At 41.9% G+C, this 22,325-nt stretch overlaps 1 protein-coding gene across 2 annotated transcripts in view; it reads right to left on the reverse strand.

The window, feature by feature from the left end:
* The window catches only part of FNDC3B (fibronectin type III domain containing 3B), a 184,363-nt gene that overhangs the window by 20,278 nt on the left and 141,760 nt on the right, over positions 1-22,325 (reverse strand). For both annotated transcript variants that reach the window (XM_032119442.1, XM_032119443.1), the window contains exons 14-23: positions 21,857-21,943; positions 20,004-20,142; positions 19,390-19,461; positions 18,765-18,883; positions 17,890-17,995; positions 16,756-16,928; positions 14,551-14,664; positions 12,116-12,265; positions 8,251-8,531; positions 2,137-2,349 (exon numbers count right to left, since the gene is read on the reverse strand). In XM_032119442.1, coding sequence (XP_031975333.1) covers positions 2,137-2,349; positions 8,251-8,531; positions 12,116-12,265; positions 14,551-14,664; positions 16,756-16,928; positions 17,890-17,995; positions 18,765-18,883; positions 19,390-19,461; positions 20,004-20,142; positions 21,857-21,943 — 1,454 coding nt within the window. The remainder of the gene's footprint in view (positions 1-2,136; positions 2,350-8,250; positions 8,532-12,115; positions 12,266-14,550; positions 14,665-16,755; positions 16,929-17,889; positions 17,996-18,764; positions 18,884-19,389; positions 19,462-20,003; positions 20,143-21,856; positions 21,944-22,325) is intronic.

Raw genomic sequence — 22,325 nt, forward strand, 5'->3', positions numbered from 1 at the left:
ATGACTGCAGGTTCCTTCCAGCTAAAATACTCTGTTCTATTTCACTATTCCCTTAGATGTGCACAGTTTACTGCCATTAGCCTGTGCAATTGAAGAGGCCAGTGATGCTCAAAGAGCTGTATTCCAGCATTTTCCACAAGCACACACAGGGGTGAGCAACCCCTCGGTCCCAACAGGGTCTATTTAATGGGAATGATCTCAGAGAGGACTCCCACCTCTGTAACCACCTGCTGCTCCTACAGCTCCTGCGTGGGCTGTCCTTCCCTGCTCATCAGGGATGACAGCTCTCTGGGATGTACAGCACTGTACCTTGCAGGTGCATCTCACTGTGACCAGAGCACACAATGGAGAGCAAAAAGGGACCGTCAGACAGGGAACAAATAAACAGATCTTACTGCCAGGACCTGCCAGCTCCAGCTGCTCTCAAACACAGCAGTGTACCCATCCCGCTCCTCCGCTGTGCCCACACCAGGATGGATTCACCAGCCCCAGCTCTGGCTCCTTTCAGTAATTATCTGAGCTAGCTGCTCCAAACCCAACCACCAAAGGGAGCCACTTCGTGCAAGTTCAAGCAGGAGGAGACAGCACAATGTAGGAGAGCAGTTTCTCTGCATCTCTGGGATTTCACGTGGACTATAAGACAAATTCAAAGCTAAGAAGATCCAGCAGAGTATCAAGTTCAAATTGCTCCTAATTAAAAGCTCGTACGAGACCATTTGCAGTAGGAAAATCTTGTGAAAAAGCCAAGGATCATGCTAAAGCTTTGTGCCAAAGCAAAGGAGAAAAAAGCTTTCCTTGCCTGCTGCAAGGTAACATTTTATTCTTACAAGGAAACTTACTATTTTCTCCAGTATATAGACAGGTTAAAAACAATTTACAGTTCTTCACCATCCGACCTGCAGTGCTACATGAAAGCAAAGCAAAGCAGCCTGCGGGATGTGTCTTCAGAGCTGACTGAATCCCAGGGTGCTGCAGGTGATGGGCTCCTGCCAAGCATCACTGCACTCTGAGGGAACTGTTTTTACCAGTCAGACTTTCAAACGGGTATTTATATTCATTGGACACCTCTCAGGATTAATACAGGGGAGCGTGTACCCTCTCTGCATCAGTACAGTTGAGATATTGGGAAGTATTAAGGCATTATTCATGGTGGATTTATTACTTAAAATTAGAGCTTCTGGGCCAGATCTTCAGCTGGCATAAACTCAGCACAGCTCTATTTAAATTAAAGGAATTGTGCTAATTTGCATCAAATTATGATCTGTGCTGAAGGTCTCTAAGGATTATCTACTCGATAAGTCACTTACTTTAGCTAAATGAAGTAGTTGAGGGTTTTTCTTAGTAAATTATGAGCCATGTATGATATTTATTCATTGAAGAGCTCAGACTGTTAGGCAATGCTTGCATATTGTCTTTCTTTCCTTCCCTTTTTTAATTGAATATATCTCATCACAACTTTGGAGCTACACTAGCAAATCTTCCCACACAAAGTTCACATGGGAAGATAGTTTTTGCTCAGCACTGACTGTTAAATTTAAACACAGACTTTCTTGTTTCTTGCACACCTTATTTCAAAATTATTGTGGAGCTACCAAGCTGATGCCAAGTTCATATTTTCCAGTGCTGTAAAAAACTACAGCTATAAAATCATGACCACCATATTGCCCAAAAAACTTTGTTCTGCTCAGGTTTTGCCTTTCCTAGACCTCTGATTTGTAACCCTTGGCTTTATTAATACACACAGCAAGCTGGGTGCAGTATCTTTGTTTCATATTTTCCAAAAGGTAAAGCACTGTGGCCATGAAACTCGATATTAAATTTACTGGCAGAGAGGCAAGGGTTTTGCTGAAATTTCACTGGCACAGGATTGATTTCTGTTAGACCTGGCAGTGTTCAGTTAATGGCTGGACTCAATGATTTAGAGGTTTTTTCCAACCTTAATGATTCTGTATCATTTACAGCTTTGCTGCATAACTTGCTCAGACTACAGGCACAGAATGCCTACCAAAATAGTATTTTTTACATATTTGTAGGCACAAAGCAATCAGGAGAACACCACTTTTTTTTCATTCCCAACTGCGTTATGATGAACCAGGATTCTTTTTCATTAGCACAAGGAAGATTAATCTCTCTTACCTTTTATTTCTGTCCTCTATCTGCAAGATATAGACCATGTCATCAGTAGAGTGAAGCTTGGAGCTGCTGTCTCCCCACTTCAGCTTCAGGCTCTGAGGCCCTGCTGCAGCACACTCCAGCCGTGGAGGTAAGGGTGGTAATGGCCTGGTTTTTGCTTTAATAAAGTGGCTAAAAGGTCCAGCTCCAATTTCATTGACAGCCTGGATCCTGATCCTAAAACGAACAGCAAAGAGATGAATGTTAAATAAAGTGCTTTCAGGAGGTTCTTGATATAAACACATCTCAAGGGACAAGAGAGCCTTCTGGGGCCGACTGCTCCATCCCAACCCCAGCTCCCAGTGCTTTTTGTGCCAAACTGGAAGGTTCTGTCAACACAGCAAGGATCATCCTGCTTAGATTGTAAGAGCTGCAGTGAAGATGTTAGAAATGCAGCAAGGCAGAGGGGAAGGTTTGGGTAAGCAACCTCAGGACCTGGTGACAGCCCCTTCAGCCACAGGGACAAGGGACACCAGCACAGGAAAAGCACAGCCTGGAAAATGTGAAGTGCCATGAGTAAACAACAAGCAAAAGTGTGTTGTGGTTGTCTAACAAGGATCATGGACTACTTTAGGTGAAATCATTCAGGGAAAGCACTGGTGTCACTGCCATGAAACCCATCCCCCTGCTGGCAAACACCCTGAAGGTCCAAGAGCAGGGTTACCTCAGTGTCTCACAAAGTACACCATTTAAGCACAGGAAACTCTGCTGGGAGGAACTAATGGAGAAGGTTAAATCCTCAAACCTCCTACACTCTGACACAAACTGCAGAAATGCAGAACTGTCAGTGAACTATCTATTAGATCAAATAAAAGTTGGACCCAAGTCGCTCTCACAAGATGCACAAAAGCCCTCGAGCCATTTGAATCACACTGAGGACACCAAGAAGTAAAGCAGATCACCTGCCTGGTCACTGCAGCTAGAAATTGGAAATGTTCTTAAGACTGAGCCAGTCTTTCAAATTCTATTTCTTTCTTGAGCAAATGACTCCTGCCTTCTGCTTTGCTCATTTTCTCTTACCTGCCTGCACCTTAGTTTAATAATTAGAACACTAAGAATCTGAGATGAGTGAGGAGTAGCAGTTTCTGACTATGGTAACATCAACTACACCATAACAAAAATGGGAAATCTGCATTTCCAAACAGTTTTGAGGACTGTGTAAATAAAGACATTGGTACAAATGAGCCTGAAAGGTTTCAAAAGTTTGTTAAATCAATGACAAAATATGAAAAACCAGGATGGAGAAAACTAATTAAGCTTTTTTTTTGAGATAGTTCAGCCTAGTTTAGTTAGCTGGAGAGATGCCATTTACTTTGGAAATCCTGTGTACAGCAGCCTTGTATTTTCTCATGGGTAAAGACTCTTTACAAGAGCTGAAAACTTGCTGTTCAAAGCAAAGTAATTTTTCATATGCTGTTTGTTTGAACTTGCATCACTTTATGTTCTTCAGTCAAAATAAGTATCTCTGCCAAGCAAGGACAGTTCTTACAAAGAGTTAACAAAGCCTCTCCTGTCCTCAAGCATTGTAACTTTAGCTGGTTTCCAAATGGCAGCCACCACACCTGAAAACAAGCAGTGAGTGAAATGAATCTCTCTCCAATATCAAATTTTTTAATTTTTTAAGGAGAAGCTGATAGATGTGATTTTTAGATATTTGCATGAACATACACCTTCATTTACTTGTCTTGCTTTTTCCAGGTATTTGCACAATGTAAAAATGTGTCTCTTCACTCATTTTTTTCTTGCTTTCCTCTGCTGCACAGAGTTCTTGCTCCCCCCCATTCTGACACACAAATATGCACACACACCCCCCTTCTGACTCTGGAGCACAGTAAGACTGATGGAAACTCTTAGGCCTTAAAATAGAGACAGGCATCTTTACAAATGAACTATGACACTAGGAAAGCAGGAATTGATTTATTTGACTCTAACATGGCTGATGTGGCCACTCTTTTCTGCTGATTGCACCACCATAAAGCTCTGTAAATTGCCACTGTCATTCCCAGGGCCTGAGCTTCATCAGACACACATAAACAACTCATTTTGTGTTTCCTGTGCACATGGCAGTGCAACTCAAACCCAGGTGTCACCTCCCTCTGAAGCCCAGTAATGTCTGCTCAATGGATATCAGGCCTTGGGAAGTCCAAAGGGAAAGGGAGAAGGAAGAAGAGAAACAGAAAAGGGAGAAGGGACCATGTGGAGAAGGGAGGAGAGCAGATGGTTGTGGGAGAGCCCCTTGTACTGCACCATCTCTGCTCCAGCTCAGGTGCTTTTGTGTGTCCCTGCCCCAGCCTGTGACACTGAGCTTTTCCAGCTGGGTAGCACAGCCAGGGTGGGCAAGAGAACATCCACAATGAAGTGGAGACCAATTACTGTTTATAGAACTGGTACTGGGAAAAACCAACTCTTTATTTTCATGTAAAAGTAAAGTATAGACAAGTAAAAATATTTGCAGTAAAAGCACTTCCTGAACTCCTTTCAACTTTTCCACTAATGGTTTCTAAGTGAAAATACCCCAAATGTCCTCTTGGAAAGAAAGATGGTTTAACAATCTGACAATCACAATTTGACAACAAATTTTTCGAAAATATAAAGACTGTATTTAGGAATGGTACCTAATTCTGCAGACCCTGGACCAATAATATTTGTATTCATTCTCACATTTTCCCACTACAACTTTTAAACATTTAGAAAGAAAAACCATAAATCAGACTAGTCAAATTTAGAAACCATGAAATGATCTTTAACAGACCATTCTCTCTTATAAGATTCTTGACCCAGGGAAATAAACACACTAAACAGGATGCTATTTTCAGATTGGTCACAAAATCCTTTGTATAGTATTCCAACAAACTGAAAAATCAACTTTTGAATTAATTTTAGAGTCTGACGTGAGAAGACTTTGATTCCCTAGTTCCCATAAGAGGAATGCCACCAGTTGCAATACGCGTGCCTGTGGAAACCTGTGGGAGTTAAAATGACAAGGACTTCCAAAGGGGAGGGGAAGCAGCATCCTCCCCCAGCAGCAGCAGCCTGGACATGATGAACACCAATCACACACTGCCCCACAAATCCCCACTCATGACTCTCAGAAGAAGATTTAGTTTTACACTACAAATCATATTTTGTTTTATAGCCCACTTAAACCTTGCTAATTTGAGCACCCACATGCATTTTTCTCTCCATCTTGGATGATCTTTTACTTGATACGGTTTAAAAAATCAAAATATTTAGAATTTTTATTCCTAAACCAAATTAAGTACTTCTATTAAAATTTAGTAATGCTACTATATATTTCTGTACACTGTGTAACTTCAGAGGAGAAGAAGCATTCTTAAAAATTGGAAGTTGTTTTGCAGTGAAGTATCTCAACAGCAGAGCACAATTATCTATGGAATGTGTTAAGTGAAGCTTGGGAACAGAGTGTAATAGAAAATTGGTGTTTCTGTGACTGTTGAATACTTATTTATTGTGGAATATTTATTAACTCACTCCTAGTTACATCAGTTCACAGAAAACCAGGCCAAGTATATTACCCTATAATCTGAGTTTCCAGAGCTTCGTGGCTGTGTCAATAAAGCAGAGAGACTGCAGAACTCAGACATATTTCTGCAGCTGCTCACCAGCCAGGATGTTTACACAGTGCTGTGGGGAGGCATCTGTTTTCTGCAGAGCAGAGCTGGGATGTGTCTGAGCTGGAATCCTCTTGACTCAGCCCAGTGATGGCCACTCACAGTGTGACAGAGGCATGTTCCAGTTCCTCCTGTCTTAAATGCATTTTGGGATGTTAATCCTCCTCATGGCATGCTGGTTGGATTTGCTGCTGAGACACAAAGCATCCAGCTCATCAGCTCTGAGCCCATCTCTGCAGAGCGCCTGCAGTTTCTCTGTGTGTTCTTGGGCTGCTCCTGTATGGCCATTCCCACACAGAAGCTGGAAGCAAAGCAATGCCAGACCCAAGATAACAGCTCCGAAAGGGTGCACACACGTGGAGAGGGTGTCAGAATCACCCTCTATGCAGAACAATTTAAATTTCTGATTTTGGACTTGCTGGATTCATAATAACCAAGATTTGCCTTCAATTTTGGTTTCCCACAAGCAAAAACATTGACAGTGGAATTCCAACTCAACTGAAACATATAAATCCTTTGCTGATTTACTCCAAATTCTGCTGAAACTTTGGCAAGGGAGTTCAGAGCCTCAAACCCAGTAGCACTTGGCTTGTTTAGTCTAGGAAAAATATGTTCACTGCTTTTACACACAGCAGGGAATAAACTCTTGAGAGGGAGAAGAGTAGGTTGTATTAAACAAAATGGACATGAAAAGAAGACTCATCAGTGAAGAAACGGGAGAGAACGGGATCAGTGATGTTCTGAAACATTCTTCTGATTCAGCCAGGGAGGGCAGAAAACATTTAGCACAGCCTGATAATCCTGTGCCTTAAGGATTTATCAGGGCAGACACTCCCTGATCAAAGACAGGTGTCAAGATATGCCTGAAGAAGTATCAGTTTAAAAGTTAATGATCAAACCACTTTGACAAATCTATTTTTGATTAGCAAAATAATACTTCAAACTATTGATGAGGAGCATTTGCAATCCAACTGCAGTCACTTGTCTTCCCTGACAGGAATGAGATTTAAGATATAGGGTTTCTCTCATTTTATACAAGAAAAGAGCTTTCCTACATTATTACTTCTGATCAGTCATGCACTTGTCTGTGCTCTTCAGTGGGGTTTTTTTGGTAGGAACTTAGTCTTATAACAATATTTAGCACAGTTAATGCTTGTGGCTTTAGTTATTTCATTTGGACCAGAGACAGGCATAATCCCTGACTAAAACTTTGTGATTTAATATGGTGCTTTTTACAAAATAACGAAACAAGAATGCAAAAAAAAAAATATCATCCCAATCTCCATTTCTAGGCCTTGAAGATGACATTTCCCTAAAGGAAGCTGTAGACAACCAAGAACCACATAAAAAAGAGACTGAAGAAGTAAGACTTTGGTGAAGAATTTAAATGGCACATTCTGTCTTGAGTGAACTGCTCAAAGTTCCCATTTCAGCTTTTTTAGCTCTGGGTTGAACAAACATTTGAGGAGAAACCAGGGAACACGAGACTGCCCAAAGACAATGCATTTCCACAGCTGGCTGACCAAGCCACAGACAAACTCTTCAACTTTATATGAATGATCTGTGAGCAAGCAATGTGTGCTTCTCACTTTAAATAACTTCTAGTGTATGTGTGTCCTTGCTACAACAGGTTCTCTTTTCTTGGGTACAGGATAAAATTTTAACTTATCACATACAAGACCTGTAGGATTGTGACCTTGAATACAAAGTAAAAAAAAAGAAAAATGTTACAGCAAGTCTGTGCCATATCTAATTTTAAAACTGTGATCAGATTTCAGTCTTTATTAGAACAGTACTTAAAATAGAATTGCTTTTGTCACATATTGTGTTGTATTGCTGTTCACTGCCTGCATGGAACCATTTTTCTTTCTTAATTAGCAATTAGGGAGAAAGCATATAAGCCTGAACATTAAACTAATAAAATTTTGGCAATGCCACTTAGCAATTTAGACTCTGAAGCAATATAAATTGGTTTAAAATTCAGATCATCTTTTCATTAATCTCCATATATCAGAGACAAAAAATAGCTGTAGCTACACAAAAAAAAGCTCATTGTGTGAAAATTGCTAACCCTACACAGGGATCAATAATTTAGTAATTTAATCCCTTGGAATAGTACTTCCAAGTAGCTGAAAAAACATGAGATGTAACACTGTTTTTAATTATTTATTATTTATTTTTAAATTTATTATGAGCACTGTAACCATAGCTTAGCAGAGCAACTCAAAAAAGGGGGAAAGGTCAGAGATAACGCAAGGAGAGGAGGAAAGAGGAAAAAAGGTGGGAGAAAACAGTACTTGAACATGAACTACCACAATTCATTCCATCAAGGAATGACTGCAGATTCCTGTGCTCCCTAGGCTGGTTCTTTGGGTTGTTGGTTTGCATTTCATTGCAGTCAAACTGAGCTGTGTGCTATCTGCCCCGTCCCCAAAGCCGCACTCACCGGTACGAGGTTTCGGGCAGCAAACCCTCGATGACGTGACTCGTCACGTTCCCCACGGGAATGCTGACGTCCCCCAGGTCGATGTTGTAGGATGTGATCTCAGCCCCATTACTGCTTGGCTCTTCCCAGCTCAGTACAAGACACACAGAGGGTGAGGGCTGGCAGGCACCCACGTGCTCATCCTCCAGCACGGACAGGATGGAGACGGCATCAGGCACGGACGCGGGGATTCTGCAGGTCACCAGCTCGCTGTAGGGTCCAGCTCCAGCCTGGTTAATGGCCTGGGTGTGAAAACAAAAAATATTTACCTATGTTCTCCTTCACGTGTGTGTCAGGTTCATAATGATGGACTGTGCAGCCCGGAAGAGCTGCATGAATTCTTCAGAGGATACCTCTGCTCTCCTAGGGAGTTAGTATCTTCCTTTGTCACTCAGAAATGTCTCTGAAAAACTGGAGAATATTTCTCTTTTCCCTAACAGATATTTAATAACCTTTCTATCAGTGGCAAACTTTGATTAGTAAGGGAAGATGGCACAGTCATGCTGCCAGCGACAGGTGACATAATGTTGGCTCAGCAAACTGGCTACCCAAAATTACTGAGCTACCCAGTACAAAGTGCCCAGTATACTGCAGGGTGCCCCATCAGATGCTTTATGCAAGCAAAATATCCCTAAAGATAGGGGATATTTGGCTTGTTAAAAACTACCCTGGTTCCTAATTTGGAAAATGGATAACTAATTTCATGCTAAAAAGCTTCTGATATAAGAATATAAGAACTCCTCAGGGCATTAAGCCGATGACTCACATTCCCCCAGAACCACAGAATCAAAGCTGGAAAACTCGTAACTCATTACCACACCACAAAGCTCAGTACCTCCCACAGAAGAGGAGAGCAACAATTTATCAAGCTTCCAATCCTAACTGGTAGATCCTGAATCCCAGCAGAAACCACGTTTGAAAACCTGGCCCATTTCTGCTCAATAATTAGGGGCTGTTGTCTTTGCAAGCCCAGCACTGCACAGTTGTACAGGCCTGGGGTTTTATCAGCTGATACTCAGCCAGTGGCAAAAGCTGTACCCATTGCACTGGAATTGCCTAGGGAATGACTGATGTCACCTCCTCAGGATTACTATAAACTCAATCACAGAACCACGCAGGCTGGAAGGGGATTCATCTAGCCTGACCTGCAACTCCAACCAGGGTCAGACAATGCAGACCAGGTTGCTCAAGCTTTTTTTCCAGTTGAGTCCTGAAAAATTCCAGGTATGTAAATCGCACAGCCCCTCGGACCACTGTTAGATCTTTAACTGCCTGCACAGCCATTGATCATATTTTTCTTTTTATCTCATCTGATCATCCCTATTTCAACCTGGAGCCTGGAGCAACCCTGGATGCAGTATTCCAGGTTCTCAGGAATGGCATGTAATGGGCAATACCACCTTCCCTGGACCTGCTGGCTGGGCTCCTCCTGACACAGCCCCGCATCTTGCCAGCACGCAAAGTATGGGGAGAGCTTATAGAACATGGTACAGGACAAACTACAAGAGTCCAGAAAGTACAGGCCTCCAGAAACAGCTTTGATACTGCCCAGCACCCTCCAGATTTCCTTCACACTCAGAAAAGTTAGCCCAGAGTCTCCCATCAGATTACAATTAATTCAAAAATCCATGTTGCCAGCAGGACTCTGACGGCAACGACAGGACACACCAAACAATTGTTTGATTTCTAATCTATGCTTAACTGCAGTGAATAACTAATTTCTGCTCTGCATAATACAACCACAAAGCCATGTTCTGTTTTTCCAGGAGGTGTTTTGTTCAATTGAAGAAAGAGATAATAAAGTTAGATTTGTCAGCCTTTAAAAAGCCCTTCAAAACAAATCCTGCTCTGGGGAAATCTTCTATTTAGTGCAGCGCTCCTGGAGCTGTTAGAAGTGAGCCTTGTTTTGTGCTCTACCAATGATATGATTTGTCTTGCCTCTAAACCACTGTTTGGCAATTTGTACCTTGCTTCAAGCAATTTACTGTCAGTGGTGTTTTTTAACTGCTTTATTGGACAATCTCATCACTGTAACTGATGGGGCTTTGCTGCCTAGCTGCTTTCCCCTGCCACCCCCAAATGACACAATATTTCCCTTTGCAGAAGCCACTGTTGTTTTCAGGAATATTCATTACAAGAAAAAAGTTGAGCAATAGTGAAGACACTTGTCTGCCCTGCAGTTAGATATGCCTGATTCCTCAGATCCTTCTTTTATTGAGTTACTGTAGATTTAGATAGCAATACTGTGTGTTTATTAGGAGGCTGAATAAATGTGGTTTGGGGAATCTTTGTTTTTAAAAAGGAAAAGACTCTTCTGTTAAAGCTGGTAACAGATAAAATAAACTAAAATTTCTGATGCTATTTCACTTTCTTTCTTTGTCTGTTTTATCTACTTTGTGGGGAGTTTTTTGTGTAATTGTTTGAAGATTCCAGTATCTCTTGTAAGAAATTCTTTTTCATATAACACAGAGGATCAGATCAAGAAGATGAAGCTCTCTAGAAAGTAATACCTGAGTCACTCACAGGCTTCAATAAAATGTCTCATTGCTGTTGTGCCTTTCCTGTAACTGCTGCCTATGGATTAAATTATACTGGCTGCGTTAAAAACTGAGTAGATTTGTGCAACATTTTTGTGGCAGGCAGTTTGAAATAAGCACCCACTGGAAATCAAAGATGGCATACAGCTGGCTGTTTCCATTTTTAACATGAAATTTTCCTTGGGCTCCCCGCAGCAGCGGTCTCACAGTCTCCTCTCTTGCCAGCAGATGCTGAATGCTCTCCCTCTTGCAGAACAAGAGGCACTTTCTGGCTCACACCTCCCAGCCACTCACACATTCCCTCTTCTCCTTCCCCCACAGTGCTAGAGCAAGGTACAGACCAGCTCTGGCCAAGACACAAAATACATTTGAGTGCACTTGGAGCTGCTGGGGCCTGAGCTCTTGGGCTGCTGGCCAGCTCCTCAAAACCTTCTTCCCAAAAAATAAAAAAAAAAATCAATATCCTGTTAAAAAAAAAAAATATAAGAAGGAAACACTCGACAGAAGCATGTTGTCCTTGATCAAAGAAATTACCCTGGGTGGTCCACATGTTACCAGCTGGGTGGGTATTTGGGTTGGATTAGTGGTGGTATTCTGTCTTCACATACAAATATATCTTGTGGAAGAGTATCTTGGGTAAAATATTTTTACTTCACTCCCAGTTGCTTTACCTTCCATTTATTTATCAGTAGATGAAGGATGAAATGTCCTGTATTTTTACTTTCATACAGATATACAAAATATACTTTAACAGCTACTTTTTACTGAAAATAGGAGAGAAAGAGATCAAAGAAAAATAAATCATATAGAGACTCTATATGAGATCAAATCTCACAAATCTAGGAGACAAAATGCCAGAGATGAGAACTCACTTTCTGGCAGGTACCATCTCCTATACAGACAGGAATCTACTCAGCTGCTTTGCCTTACTTGATAAATTAAACAGATGCTGGAATTCATTATTCAAGCCAGGGAAATCTTCAATATCCAGTTGAGAGGTAGATATTATTTAATCACCTTACCATGAAAAAAATGAATGCTTTTTTAAAAATTTTTTAAACCATTACCATTCTGTTTTGGTGTCAGAGGGGAAGGTGGCTGTTACAAGCATTAGCCACAGAAAGTAACAAAACACGAAAGCAATTTTTAAGTAACACATCAGTCTGCATTGCTTAAAATACATGTGCATTCCTCCTGCCTTGGAGAGCACATAACTTCAGAGGGGATAATGATAAAAATAAGAACAGCAGTTTGGATCTCAGGGGGCAGTGCACGCAGCCCTGCCGTACCTGTAGCCTGCAGCAGTAATGCGCCGCCGCCGCCAAGTCACCCATTTCAAAGCAGGTTTCTGTGCCGCTATACGCAAGCTGTAGAGAGTCCTCCTCTTCTCCCCACTCTAATCTGTATTCAGAGATGTCAGCACCAGAACATTCAGGACTCTGCAATACAAATATTTATGTGGTTCAGTTCAGAAATGAGCACTTCAGATTGCTGTGTTTCACCAGGGAAGGAATAAAGTACATGGGAAAAAAACCCCAACAACCACCCTTATTTCTAAATTAATACACCATTACTGCCGCAAATGGAAATGTACTGAGTTAATGTTCCCTAAGAGGTTACTGAAACAGGACAATTCTCCACAAAAATTACCTGATTGAAATTCAGAGAAAAGAGTGAGCGTACGCAGCTACTCTGCTTTCCATCAGGACACTCAGGAATAAATTGTCTCTCCACTGGCTTGGCAGAAGCTCAACCATGGAGAACATAAAAAAAGCATCAGTCTAGTGCAGCTAGATCAAAACACAGCTCTGGAAGCACTGGCCTTTCGAGCCTGAAGCAGTCACTCGTATTAAGAAAAGAACCACCTCAAGGGAGGAGCTGGCCTGAGGCTCTCTGTGGAAGTCACCATCAGTCCCGGAATGGGACCTGGGAGTGTGGATCCTGGCACATTCACATCCACAGTGAGATTCCCATGGGATCACAAAATCATCACATGGTTTGGGTTGAAAGGGACCTTCGAAATCACCTCATTCCACCCCCTGCCATGGGCAGGGACACCTTCATCAGACCAGGCTGCTCTAAGCCCTGTCCAACCTGGCCTTGAACACTTCCATGGATGGGGCAGCCACACCTTCTCTGGGCAACCTGTTTTGGTGTCTCACCACCTTCACAATACAGAATTTCTGCCCAATATCTAATCTAAACCTGTCCTCTTCCACATATTCCCAGCAATCCCTTTATTTAAGGGAACACAAAATGAATGCCAGAATGTGCTGGAGGATGAGCCAATACAGGCAAAACAGCACGGTTCCCAACCCAAAATATTCAGTGTTTTTAGCAGAACTACCTAGAGCTGTACTGTGTGGCCTGAAGCAGCTCAGGGAAGCTCTGCCTGCAGAAGTGTGGCCCACAGGGACTTGGTGATTATGACAGGCAAGGTGTAATTTCCAGTGCAAGGATCCAGAGCCCTGCTGCACACCACAGCGACCACCCTGCACAGGGGCTTCTCTGGCTGCCTCAGAGCTTCCAGCTGTTTGAGTAGGAACATTCAGAGCTCCTAAGGCAGATTTTAGAACAACGTGTAAAAAAAAAAAAAAAAAAAAAAAGCATCACAGTAGGCACCACAGCATGCTCTCTAGCCAGATTCCACAGTGCTTCACTGTTTTTCCTCCTTATTCATATCAGCCAAAAAATGACACTCTTTAAGAAAACATAACCACTGCAAACCACAGCTTCATTTTTAGCTAGAATAAACAAATATAAATCCTCCAAATAAATAGAGAGCCTACCAGAACCACTGCTGCATCCCTTCATGGCTGGGGAGAGAAAATCCCTGACCATTAAAAGGTAGCATCTGAAAGTTCAGTGCAATTTCTAGTTGCAAAAATGACTAATACCCCCAAACTGTACCAAGTACACGTGTCTGTTATAAAATTAAATGCAGGTTACGTTTGTATCTAGATATGTTGTTAGCACAATCCATTTATTTGAGCATCTTGTGAATGCCAGTGACTTCTCAACAGGGGCATTGTTTTGGGGAGGAGCCCAATAGAAGCAGGGCAGGAATGGCTGCTAGATTCTCATTTTAAGTCTGTGGCAGAACTACAGCCCCACTGAACCACACCACAGTGTTATTTATGGCAACATCCTTTCTTTTCTGCCTTAATTACACAACATTTTTTTTTTTAATGGCACCAATCATCCCCACAGCACTTCAGCTAGCACTTATCTTGAGCCCAATGCCCAAGATGCCAGAGAACAGAGGAGGAATGCACACAAACTGAAATAAAAGTACGTATCTGGGGAAGAGACAAACAATTTTTGAGGGGGAAAAAGCCCTACATTGTAAGCACTTATGGGGAGTTAATTTCATATCAGAGACTCCAGTTCCAGCCAAAATCAAATATTTGTCTTCATAATTCCAATTCAGAACATGCTGATGTGCTAAAAGCTTGCAGAGCACTTCTATCATCTGATGTCAGTGCAGGAGGTCTTGTGTCTGAATCCTAGTCTGGAAGACTCATGACCAACTTTATGCAATTCTTCAGAGCAAAGTAGAGAAGATGATTTTTCTACAACACAGTAGTTTCTACGAAGAGCTTCCTTGCATTAAAAGATAGTTCCAGACCAGTAAACAGCGCTCAAGCTCGCTTTTCAGTTCTGTGGTGACCATACTGGTTTGGATAAGCAAGGTGGAATTAAACACCTTGGGCACCTGACTCACCTCCCAGCTCACCAGGACTCGTGTGTCTGACAGGAAGGACAGGGAAGGTGCTCTGCACTGGCCTGGTGGCCCTGCTGCTGTGGTGACCTCCGTCGCCTCCGAATACGGCCCGTACTAGAGGGGAACAAGGTGGTTATTATTATTATTATTATACAGGTGTACATCCATCTCAAAGCCCTCAAGGGCTTTTCAAGAACAGCACATGAACTTTTTTCAGCGCACTGAACTTTCTCCAAGACAGGTTGGGCTTCCAACACCCAGCACCAAACACCAGAGCTCAGGATGAGACCACACAAACGACTGCAAGCTGAAGTGTGAGGTGAGCTCAGGAACAAGCTGAGAGCATGTACATCCTTTGTGCATCCTCCTGTGTGGCAGCAAGAGCCCACAAAAGCAGAAACCACCTCCAATTTGCCCAAAAGTGAGAATGAGCACTCAGTAACAGAGGAACAGTTTGTGTCCCTCTGCCTTACCTTAGCACAGCGTGTTCACATGTCATAATCGGCTTCTCATGGATATAAAGAGGAGCACAGCAAGAGCACAGTGCATACTGGAGTCCATATCCAGCTTCTTTTGCATAAAATGCCTGCCCAAGTTCATTGCAGAAGGACAGGACATGCTGGAGCCCCAGTCTGGTACAAGGTGCAGGGACATGCTGCACACACGCCGTGGACGCTCTGCTCCACGGGCAGCTCAGCTCAGACAACTCCTGAGCCCGTGGTAGGAGAATAATTTAAATGCATATTAGCAAAAAAAAAAAAAAAGCCAATTTTCAGGAGTCTGGGAACCTGGCTTCAGCCAGCAGTGCGAGGACAGGAGATAGCACTGAAACAGCCTTTCTGAGGCCTCCTGAGTGGAAGAGTGAAGTTTGCTCAGTACATCCCCAAGTTAATTAGAAATCATTCTCCAGAACAAAGGAACTTCACTTGGAAGCAATTAAGAGGAGTAACACTGATATTTACTTATTTTGTAACGCAGTATTAGTGAGCCTGAAAAAAATGAGCCACTACAAAAGGCCAAACAACACAGAAATGATGAACCCCAGAAAACTTCTCTGCAGACGTGTCAGTATCTGCCATCAAAGAAAGGCCAACACTGATTGCTTTGTCTTACAAAGAATGCACATGTCAAAAAATCTCATTTATTGACTTCTGCTGTTTTCAAGGAAGAATCTGGCAAAGGATATCCTCCCCTATTCTGCACCTGGTAGAAAAACCCAGCCAAACCAGAACCAGTCCCCTCATTTAACAAAGGGTGGAACTGGAACCAGAAATGCTTTGAAACTGTTCTGCCAAAAAAAAAAAAAAAAAAAAAAAAAAAAAAAAAAAAAAAAAGAAAGAAGGAAGCAAGGCATCATATATTCAAAGCTACCAGGCAGGCAATGTCTTTCATTCCAGCAAGCAAATCTAATCTTTCCATGTGCATTTAATTACTTTTTCACAAAAACAAAACAGTGAGTATTTTTATGACAAAAGAGATTAACAGTCCTGCAGATTTTTCTAATACCCAGGTAAAGTTTTAACAGAACTTCTCCCTGTAAGCAAATAACTTTAGACCTTTGTGTTACGTTTGTCATCAAGATTTCCTGGGAAGCAACGCATCAATGCATGCAGCTTTGTTGGGACTTTATATAACACCACTGAAATGACACAAAGGGAAGCATAACCAACCCAAACCTCAGAGAAAAAGATCTTTCAGCAGATCTCCATGGACATCAAACAGAATTTCTGATGTATTTGGGAAGGTACTTCTTCCAAGGAAATAATTGAACAAAAAAGTCTCACAGACTCTATAAAGCATGTATTTTTTTGAAATTAAAACAAGAAAATCATCAGGAATGTGTTTCCCTCAAAACCTAACACCTGGGTGAAATTGCAGTTCTTGTTTTTACACACTTTAGATTTAAAACAAAAAGAAGGAAATGCCACAGAGTGAAGATAAACAGAATCCTCCTTGCAAGCAGCTATGACTTTAAGCAGGGATTTTGCACATCTTGGAGCAGCTGATTCTGGCCAGTCAAATCGCACCAGTACCTAAAACCCCCTTTTAAAAGAGACCCAGGTCTAAAACTGCAGCTCTTCCTCCAAATTTCCTTTAAAGCACTTATCACCTGCTTTTTCTTTTGCCCATCTGCCCCTGCCCCTCCTGCTCAGCAGCACTGACAGCTCAGCCCCAGCCCCAGCGGTGCCAGGGCAGCGCACGTACCCCGCCGTCGTTCAGCGCCCGCACTCGGAACCTGTACGTGGCCCCGGGGAGGAGGCTGCTGACAGTGCACTCCAGATCAGGCCCATGGTACACCTCAGAAACAACTTCTTCAGGGGCTGTCATCTCCACACTGTACTCAGAGACAGGACAGCCGCTTTCTGACGGAGGGACATCTAAAAGAAATCATGCAATTTGTTAATAACATTATGGAGTGTGCCAGGAAGAGCCATTTTTAACTTCATATACCACAGAAATGTATATAATGTGTGTGTTTGTACAGATACACACACACAGATGTATCTCTTTCGTTGTGGGCACCTTTTTTTTGCCCATGAAAACAATATACTTGATAATACTTGCATGTTATGTTACAAGCCAGTACCACAGAATCAAACTGCCTGGGGGGATCAGAAAAACAGTGGCCACCAAAATGCTTCCAGGAAGCATATGGGTGAATTTTTATACTGGTGTTGGAATATATTTGACAGTTAGAAATTTCACTTATCCAGAATTTGGCTTAACAAACGATGCCACAAAAACACTTGGATGCTGCAAGATTAACATTGTAAAGAAAACACTGTGGGAAAGTGGCACGTGCCTCATATTCTGAAAAATATGCATTTTTTGACAATTTAGTGCCATGACTGTAGTCCAACATCTTTGCAAAATAACAGGGGTCCAATAGATTATGTGTGTTATACTGTGGATCAGGATTTAAATGCCACCCAAAACCCTCAATATGTTCTAATTCAAATTTTTGAAAAGTTATGTATTAGAAGTAGCAAAATGCTCCTGCCAAGCCAATATTGCAAAGGAATAAAAAAAAAAGAATTTGAAACACACTGTGTTTTTGAAATAAGAAGATGGACATTCTAATAAAGCTGATAGCCCCGAGAAGGGCAGGTCCTCACTAAAAAAAATGGGAGCACAGTTAAAGGACAGCTGAGTTCAGAAATCCAAGACTGAGCCCCCGCAGTCGATGGGAAGCTGCACTTCAGACTTGCTCAGACTCCAGTGGACTTTGCTGTGCACTTCCCAGTGCACAGGACACAAGCAGCAGAAACAAAGGCTGAGGCAAGATGAGCAGCTGACCACCAGGAGCAAAGCATTAGAGCAGCAGGATTGCTGGCTTACCCCACTGCAGCTGCACTTCCCTGTGCCTCGGCTTGCCCAGAACTCTGGGCGGGCGGCAGTGCCCCGGCGCGACGCTCAGCGTACGGACAGGTAAACTCTCAGAGCACTGGGAGAGAACAGAGCCCAGTTACCCCTCTGGCACAGTCACCACCTTCAAAGCAAGCCATGGCTACAGAGAAATTGTTTTCTACACCCACCACTTCAGGGAAATTTATATAAACAACAAAGGAGAGGAGATGCTGTCAAGCATTTGTTACTTACAAATACAAACAATAGAGCTCCTTCGTTAGCATTCTCAAAACTGGGCTCTCTATTTTAGTTTTCCTTGGTTTTAAAATTATGTCAAGGCCTAAAGTATTCAATCTTAAATGAGAAAAAAAATCAAAGCAGGAGGAATAAGAATATAGGTACTGAAGTCAATTTAACTCAAAGAAGGGAATTACAGGAATCAGGGGCTGAAAAAAGGAACCCAAACACTTAAACAATTCAGCCATATGAAAGGTAATTGTTAGAACAAACTACCTCTTTCTGCATCTCCAGTCAATACAGGGTCAAGCACATTAGAGTCTGGCCTTTTTCAAGCAAGTGGCCACACCAGATAAACACTATGGTCTTTTCTAATGTAAATATAAACAACTACAGATTGGTTTTGAGGAAACCAAATCTCACTAAATTGCAGCTTGCTGAAAAGAAAATTAGGTACACATAGAAATCTAAAATTCAGCAGCGTAAGATTAACTGCAATCAGTGTAGTTTTACTGTGCTGCAAGGAAAACATTCCCCTTCTTTAGAAAGCAGAAGTATTTTACAAAAAATAGCAGATAAATATCTGAAAAACATAAAACCAACAGCCCTTATTATTAGATAATACCCACCTGACTGTGTCCACCAGTGCTGATACAGCATGCCCGGAGTTTATACAAAGTGCCTGGTTTCAAGTGAGTACAGGTGTATTCTGTAGCTGAGCCACTATAGGCCACTTCCCACTGATTTGCTAAAAGTAAGATATACCCAAGTTTAGAGAAGTGGAAATTAACACATTTAAGAGTGTGTAGGAGAAAGGAAAATCCTCAATGTGGTCGTCCACAAGCGATGTATTTCAGGAAAATCATTAGTATTACTACCACTATGAATATTATTTCCCACTTGAAGAAAACACACAGAAAGATATGCAAATACATATACTTACAAGTATAAATAAATAATTCTTATATATAATGTATAAATGTGCAAATATGTGCACACAAATATAAATTAAAATATTTCTAGATTTACCCATAAAATACTATCATTATTAGTAACAAGAGGATACCTAAAGAATCCACTACAAAACCTTCCCAAAATCCAACCCAAACTCACCCAGGAACTCTACAAAATATAATGCTGTTTCAATCACTTTATTAGGGGATCAATGATAATAACAATAATAGCCTAAAGAGTCAGGACTTCCTTATAGTAACCACATTGGATTGAAATGGAGACAACTTTTCTCAAGTTTACCTTCTGGACTTCCTTGCGAAATCTCCAGCAGGTACTTTAGGATTTCTGAACCACCATTATCCTGTGGAGGATCTGAAAAAATAGGACAAGAATAGGAGTGAAAGACAACAAAACAATTACCAAACTTGTTTCTGATTTCTGATGCAGCACAAACTCCTCCACATTAATTACACCAAGTTATATGCATCAGAAGTGGGTGACAGAAGTTAGTTTTCAGCAGGAATCAGAATAAGGCTGCTGGATATTGATGATCCAAACAAAACATATGGAAAAAACACTGAAAGAGAAGCTGCATGGAGGTTTGTCCCACTGATAAAGGAAGCAGCTGGAATAAAACTTCAATGGGACATGAAATGGAGAGTGAAAAGCCTGAAGATGCACCTGAGTGCAAGCTTATCAAAAACAAAACAACGTTTTTGCTTCTGAACACACAAGAGCTTCTACACACCTTTTACAGTACTGAAAAAAATTAAGCTTTCAAGCTCTCCAAACACATTCAACTTTAGACTGAGAAGCAGCATGAACAATCTAAGTTCTAACACGTATTTACACGGTTTTATCTGACTTTCTTACAACCCCAAAAAGCTCTGCTACAGCAATCTGAACTGGCTTACCCCACTTCACACTAAAGCCATGAGATGTTACTGGCCCCTTGATCACAGGTCTGGTTGGAGGTCCTGGCCTGTCTGGGCTGGTTGTGCAGACCAACACTTCGCTGGGAGAACTCTTCCCTTCCACGTTGGAAGCAAACAGCTGAAACAGAACACAGTGAGTTTGCCCTTGTTCATTGCAACTGCTTTTCTGGCAGTTCTGCATCAGACTACTTCTAGTAATTGCACAAATGCCACCAAACTGGAAAGTATGCCACATCCCAAAGTGTGTGGGGTTCTAATAACAGATATTAAGATTGTCATGGTGTTTCTTTACAAACCACAGTGATTTCTTCCCCTCTCTCCATCAGCAAGACATCATGACATGTTTAAGATAAAAACAGGGCTGGCTTTTCCTTTAAAGAAAAAGTCACTTTTTAAAATAACTGTGTCAACTTGCAGTATTTTTCTCTTAAAAGAAAAAAAAGAGAACTATAACAATAACTTTGCTATTTTTATTTTGGAGGTATTTCAAATTGCTATTTACAACTAAGTAATTCAGAGTATCAGTAATCACACAACTAAAAGTCAGAACAAAGTTGTGCCTGTAGCCAGTGACACCAGGCTACAAATTTGCTCCGATATCAACGCAGTTTTGAAAAATCCATGTTTATTTTGAAAGCAGGACTGCAAAGGAGCACTAAGGGTTCTCTTCTCTCACCAGCCACAGCAGCCTTTACAACACTAAGCTAAAAGGCATCATCTGGGAGTGACAACAAAAAACCTCCCAATTCTTTGGGTAGTTCTTCATGCAACTTCACAGGGTTTTCTGTCCCAGAGAGCAGGAAAAAATTGTTCCCTGTGAGGGTGGTGAGGCCCTGGCACAGGCTGTTCAGAGCAGCTGTGAATGCCCCATGGACAGAAGTGTTCAAGGCTAGGTTGGATGGGGCTTGGAGCACCCTGGGATAGTGGAAGGTGTCCCTGCCCACAGCAGGAGGGTTAGAATCAGGTGATCTTCCAACCCAAACCATTCTATGACTCTATGATTTAAAGGAATCTTTGGGTAAAGTTTTCTTTTTGTTGCTCCTGAATATACTAAGACATAGAGAAACCAGCTGTTGGCTGCACACACAACCTCTGGCCATCTCCAGAGGGACACCACAGCCCAGGTGGCACATCTTGTGGAGCCACTGCAGTGGACAGTTGGGGATGGATGGATGGATAGCTGATCCTGGATAAACCCCACTGCCTTCTCCTCGACAGCAGCACCCAGCACTGCGTTGTGATCAGAGACCTCAGCATCAGAGAGGAAAATGACTGAACTTCATGTCTGCAGTAAGACTCCAGAGCATCTCTTGGGGGCTCTGTGTTTATGAGCATCCACAGAGTAGAAGACACCAACACTTGCTAAAAATCAGCTCCAGAACCAGCCACATGGACATATGAGACAGAAATGCTTCAATTTCTGTCTGCCAGGGGAAGACAGGCCCCTGTGCTGGGGAGGACAGCTGTGCTGGCTGGGCACCTCACAGTGTTTGCTGCATTCTGTAGAAGTGAGGTGGGATTTGCCACCAGGGACCAGGTTTTTGGGAACAATGCAGCCAGCTACTGTCACCTCACACCCTGAGGTACACTTTTACAACATCCTCCTAACATGATACTGAGAACTGTGATTGCTCCCCAAAGTCTGAGTAACAGCATCTCTTGTGTGATAAAAGTGAAAATACAGCTAACAGTTTAATGTATTAAGTCACAGTATAAAGCAAATCTGTATTTGATGACTCAGTTTTGGAGGGAGCACTAAAGGATCCCTGTAGTACCTGGAAAAAACCCAACACAGAAAACACTACACAATGACAAGAGGAAAAAGATTTTACCCTGAATTTATACTGTGTGCTTCTTCTGAGATTCTTCACAGTACAGGCTTGCTCCTCTCCAGTGTACTTTGGGTGAAACACGCTATCCTAAAAAAACACAAAAGCAAACAAATTCCCGTAACTGAGGAGTCTGAGAAAAGGTTTCCTGTGTTACAGTCTGTACCTACAACACATCATAGCAAAGGGGTTTTATAGCTGAGTGCTTTAAAAAAAAGAACAAGAAAAAAAACAAACATGTAATACATATATAATAATATTAATTATTATTACTACTACCACTTTTAAGCTGCAAGGCCATAATGCTTTTCCTCCAGAAGAAGCATGTTGCAGCTGCCCTGAATAGTATAATTTTGCTGCAAAATAAGCACAAAAACAATCGTGGCAGGTTAACCTGCTACAGAAATGGAAGTAACAGATAACAGAACACAAGCCCACCAAGGAGCAGCCAGGAGGACACAGCAGACTGACC

Source organism: Corvus moneduloides, chromosome 10, assembly GCF_009650955.1.
Source record: "Corvus moneduloides isolate bCorMon1 chromosome 10, bCorMon1.pri, whole genome shotgun sequence".
NCBI classification, from domain to species: Eukaryota; Metazoa; Chordata; class Aves; order Passeriformes; family Corvidae; genus Corvus; species Corvus moneduloides.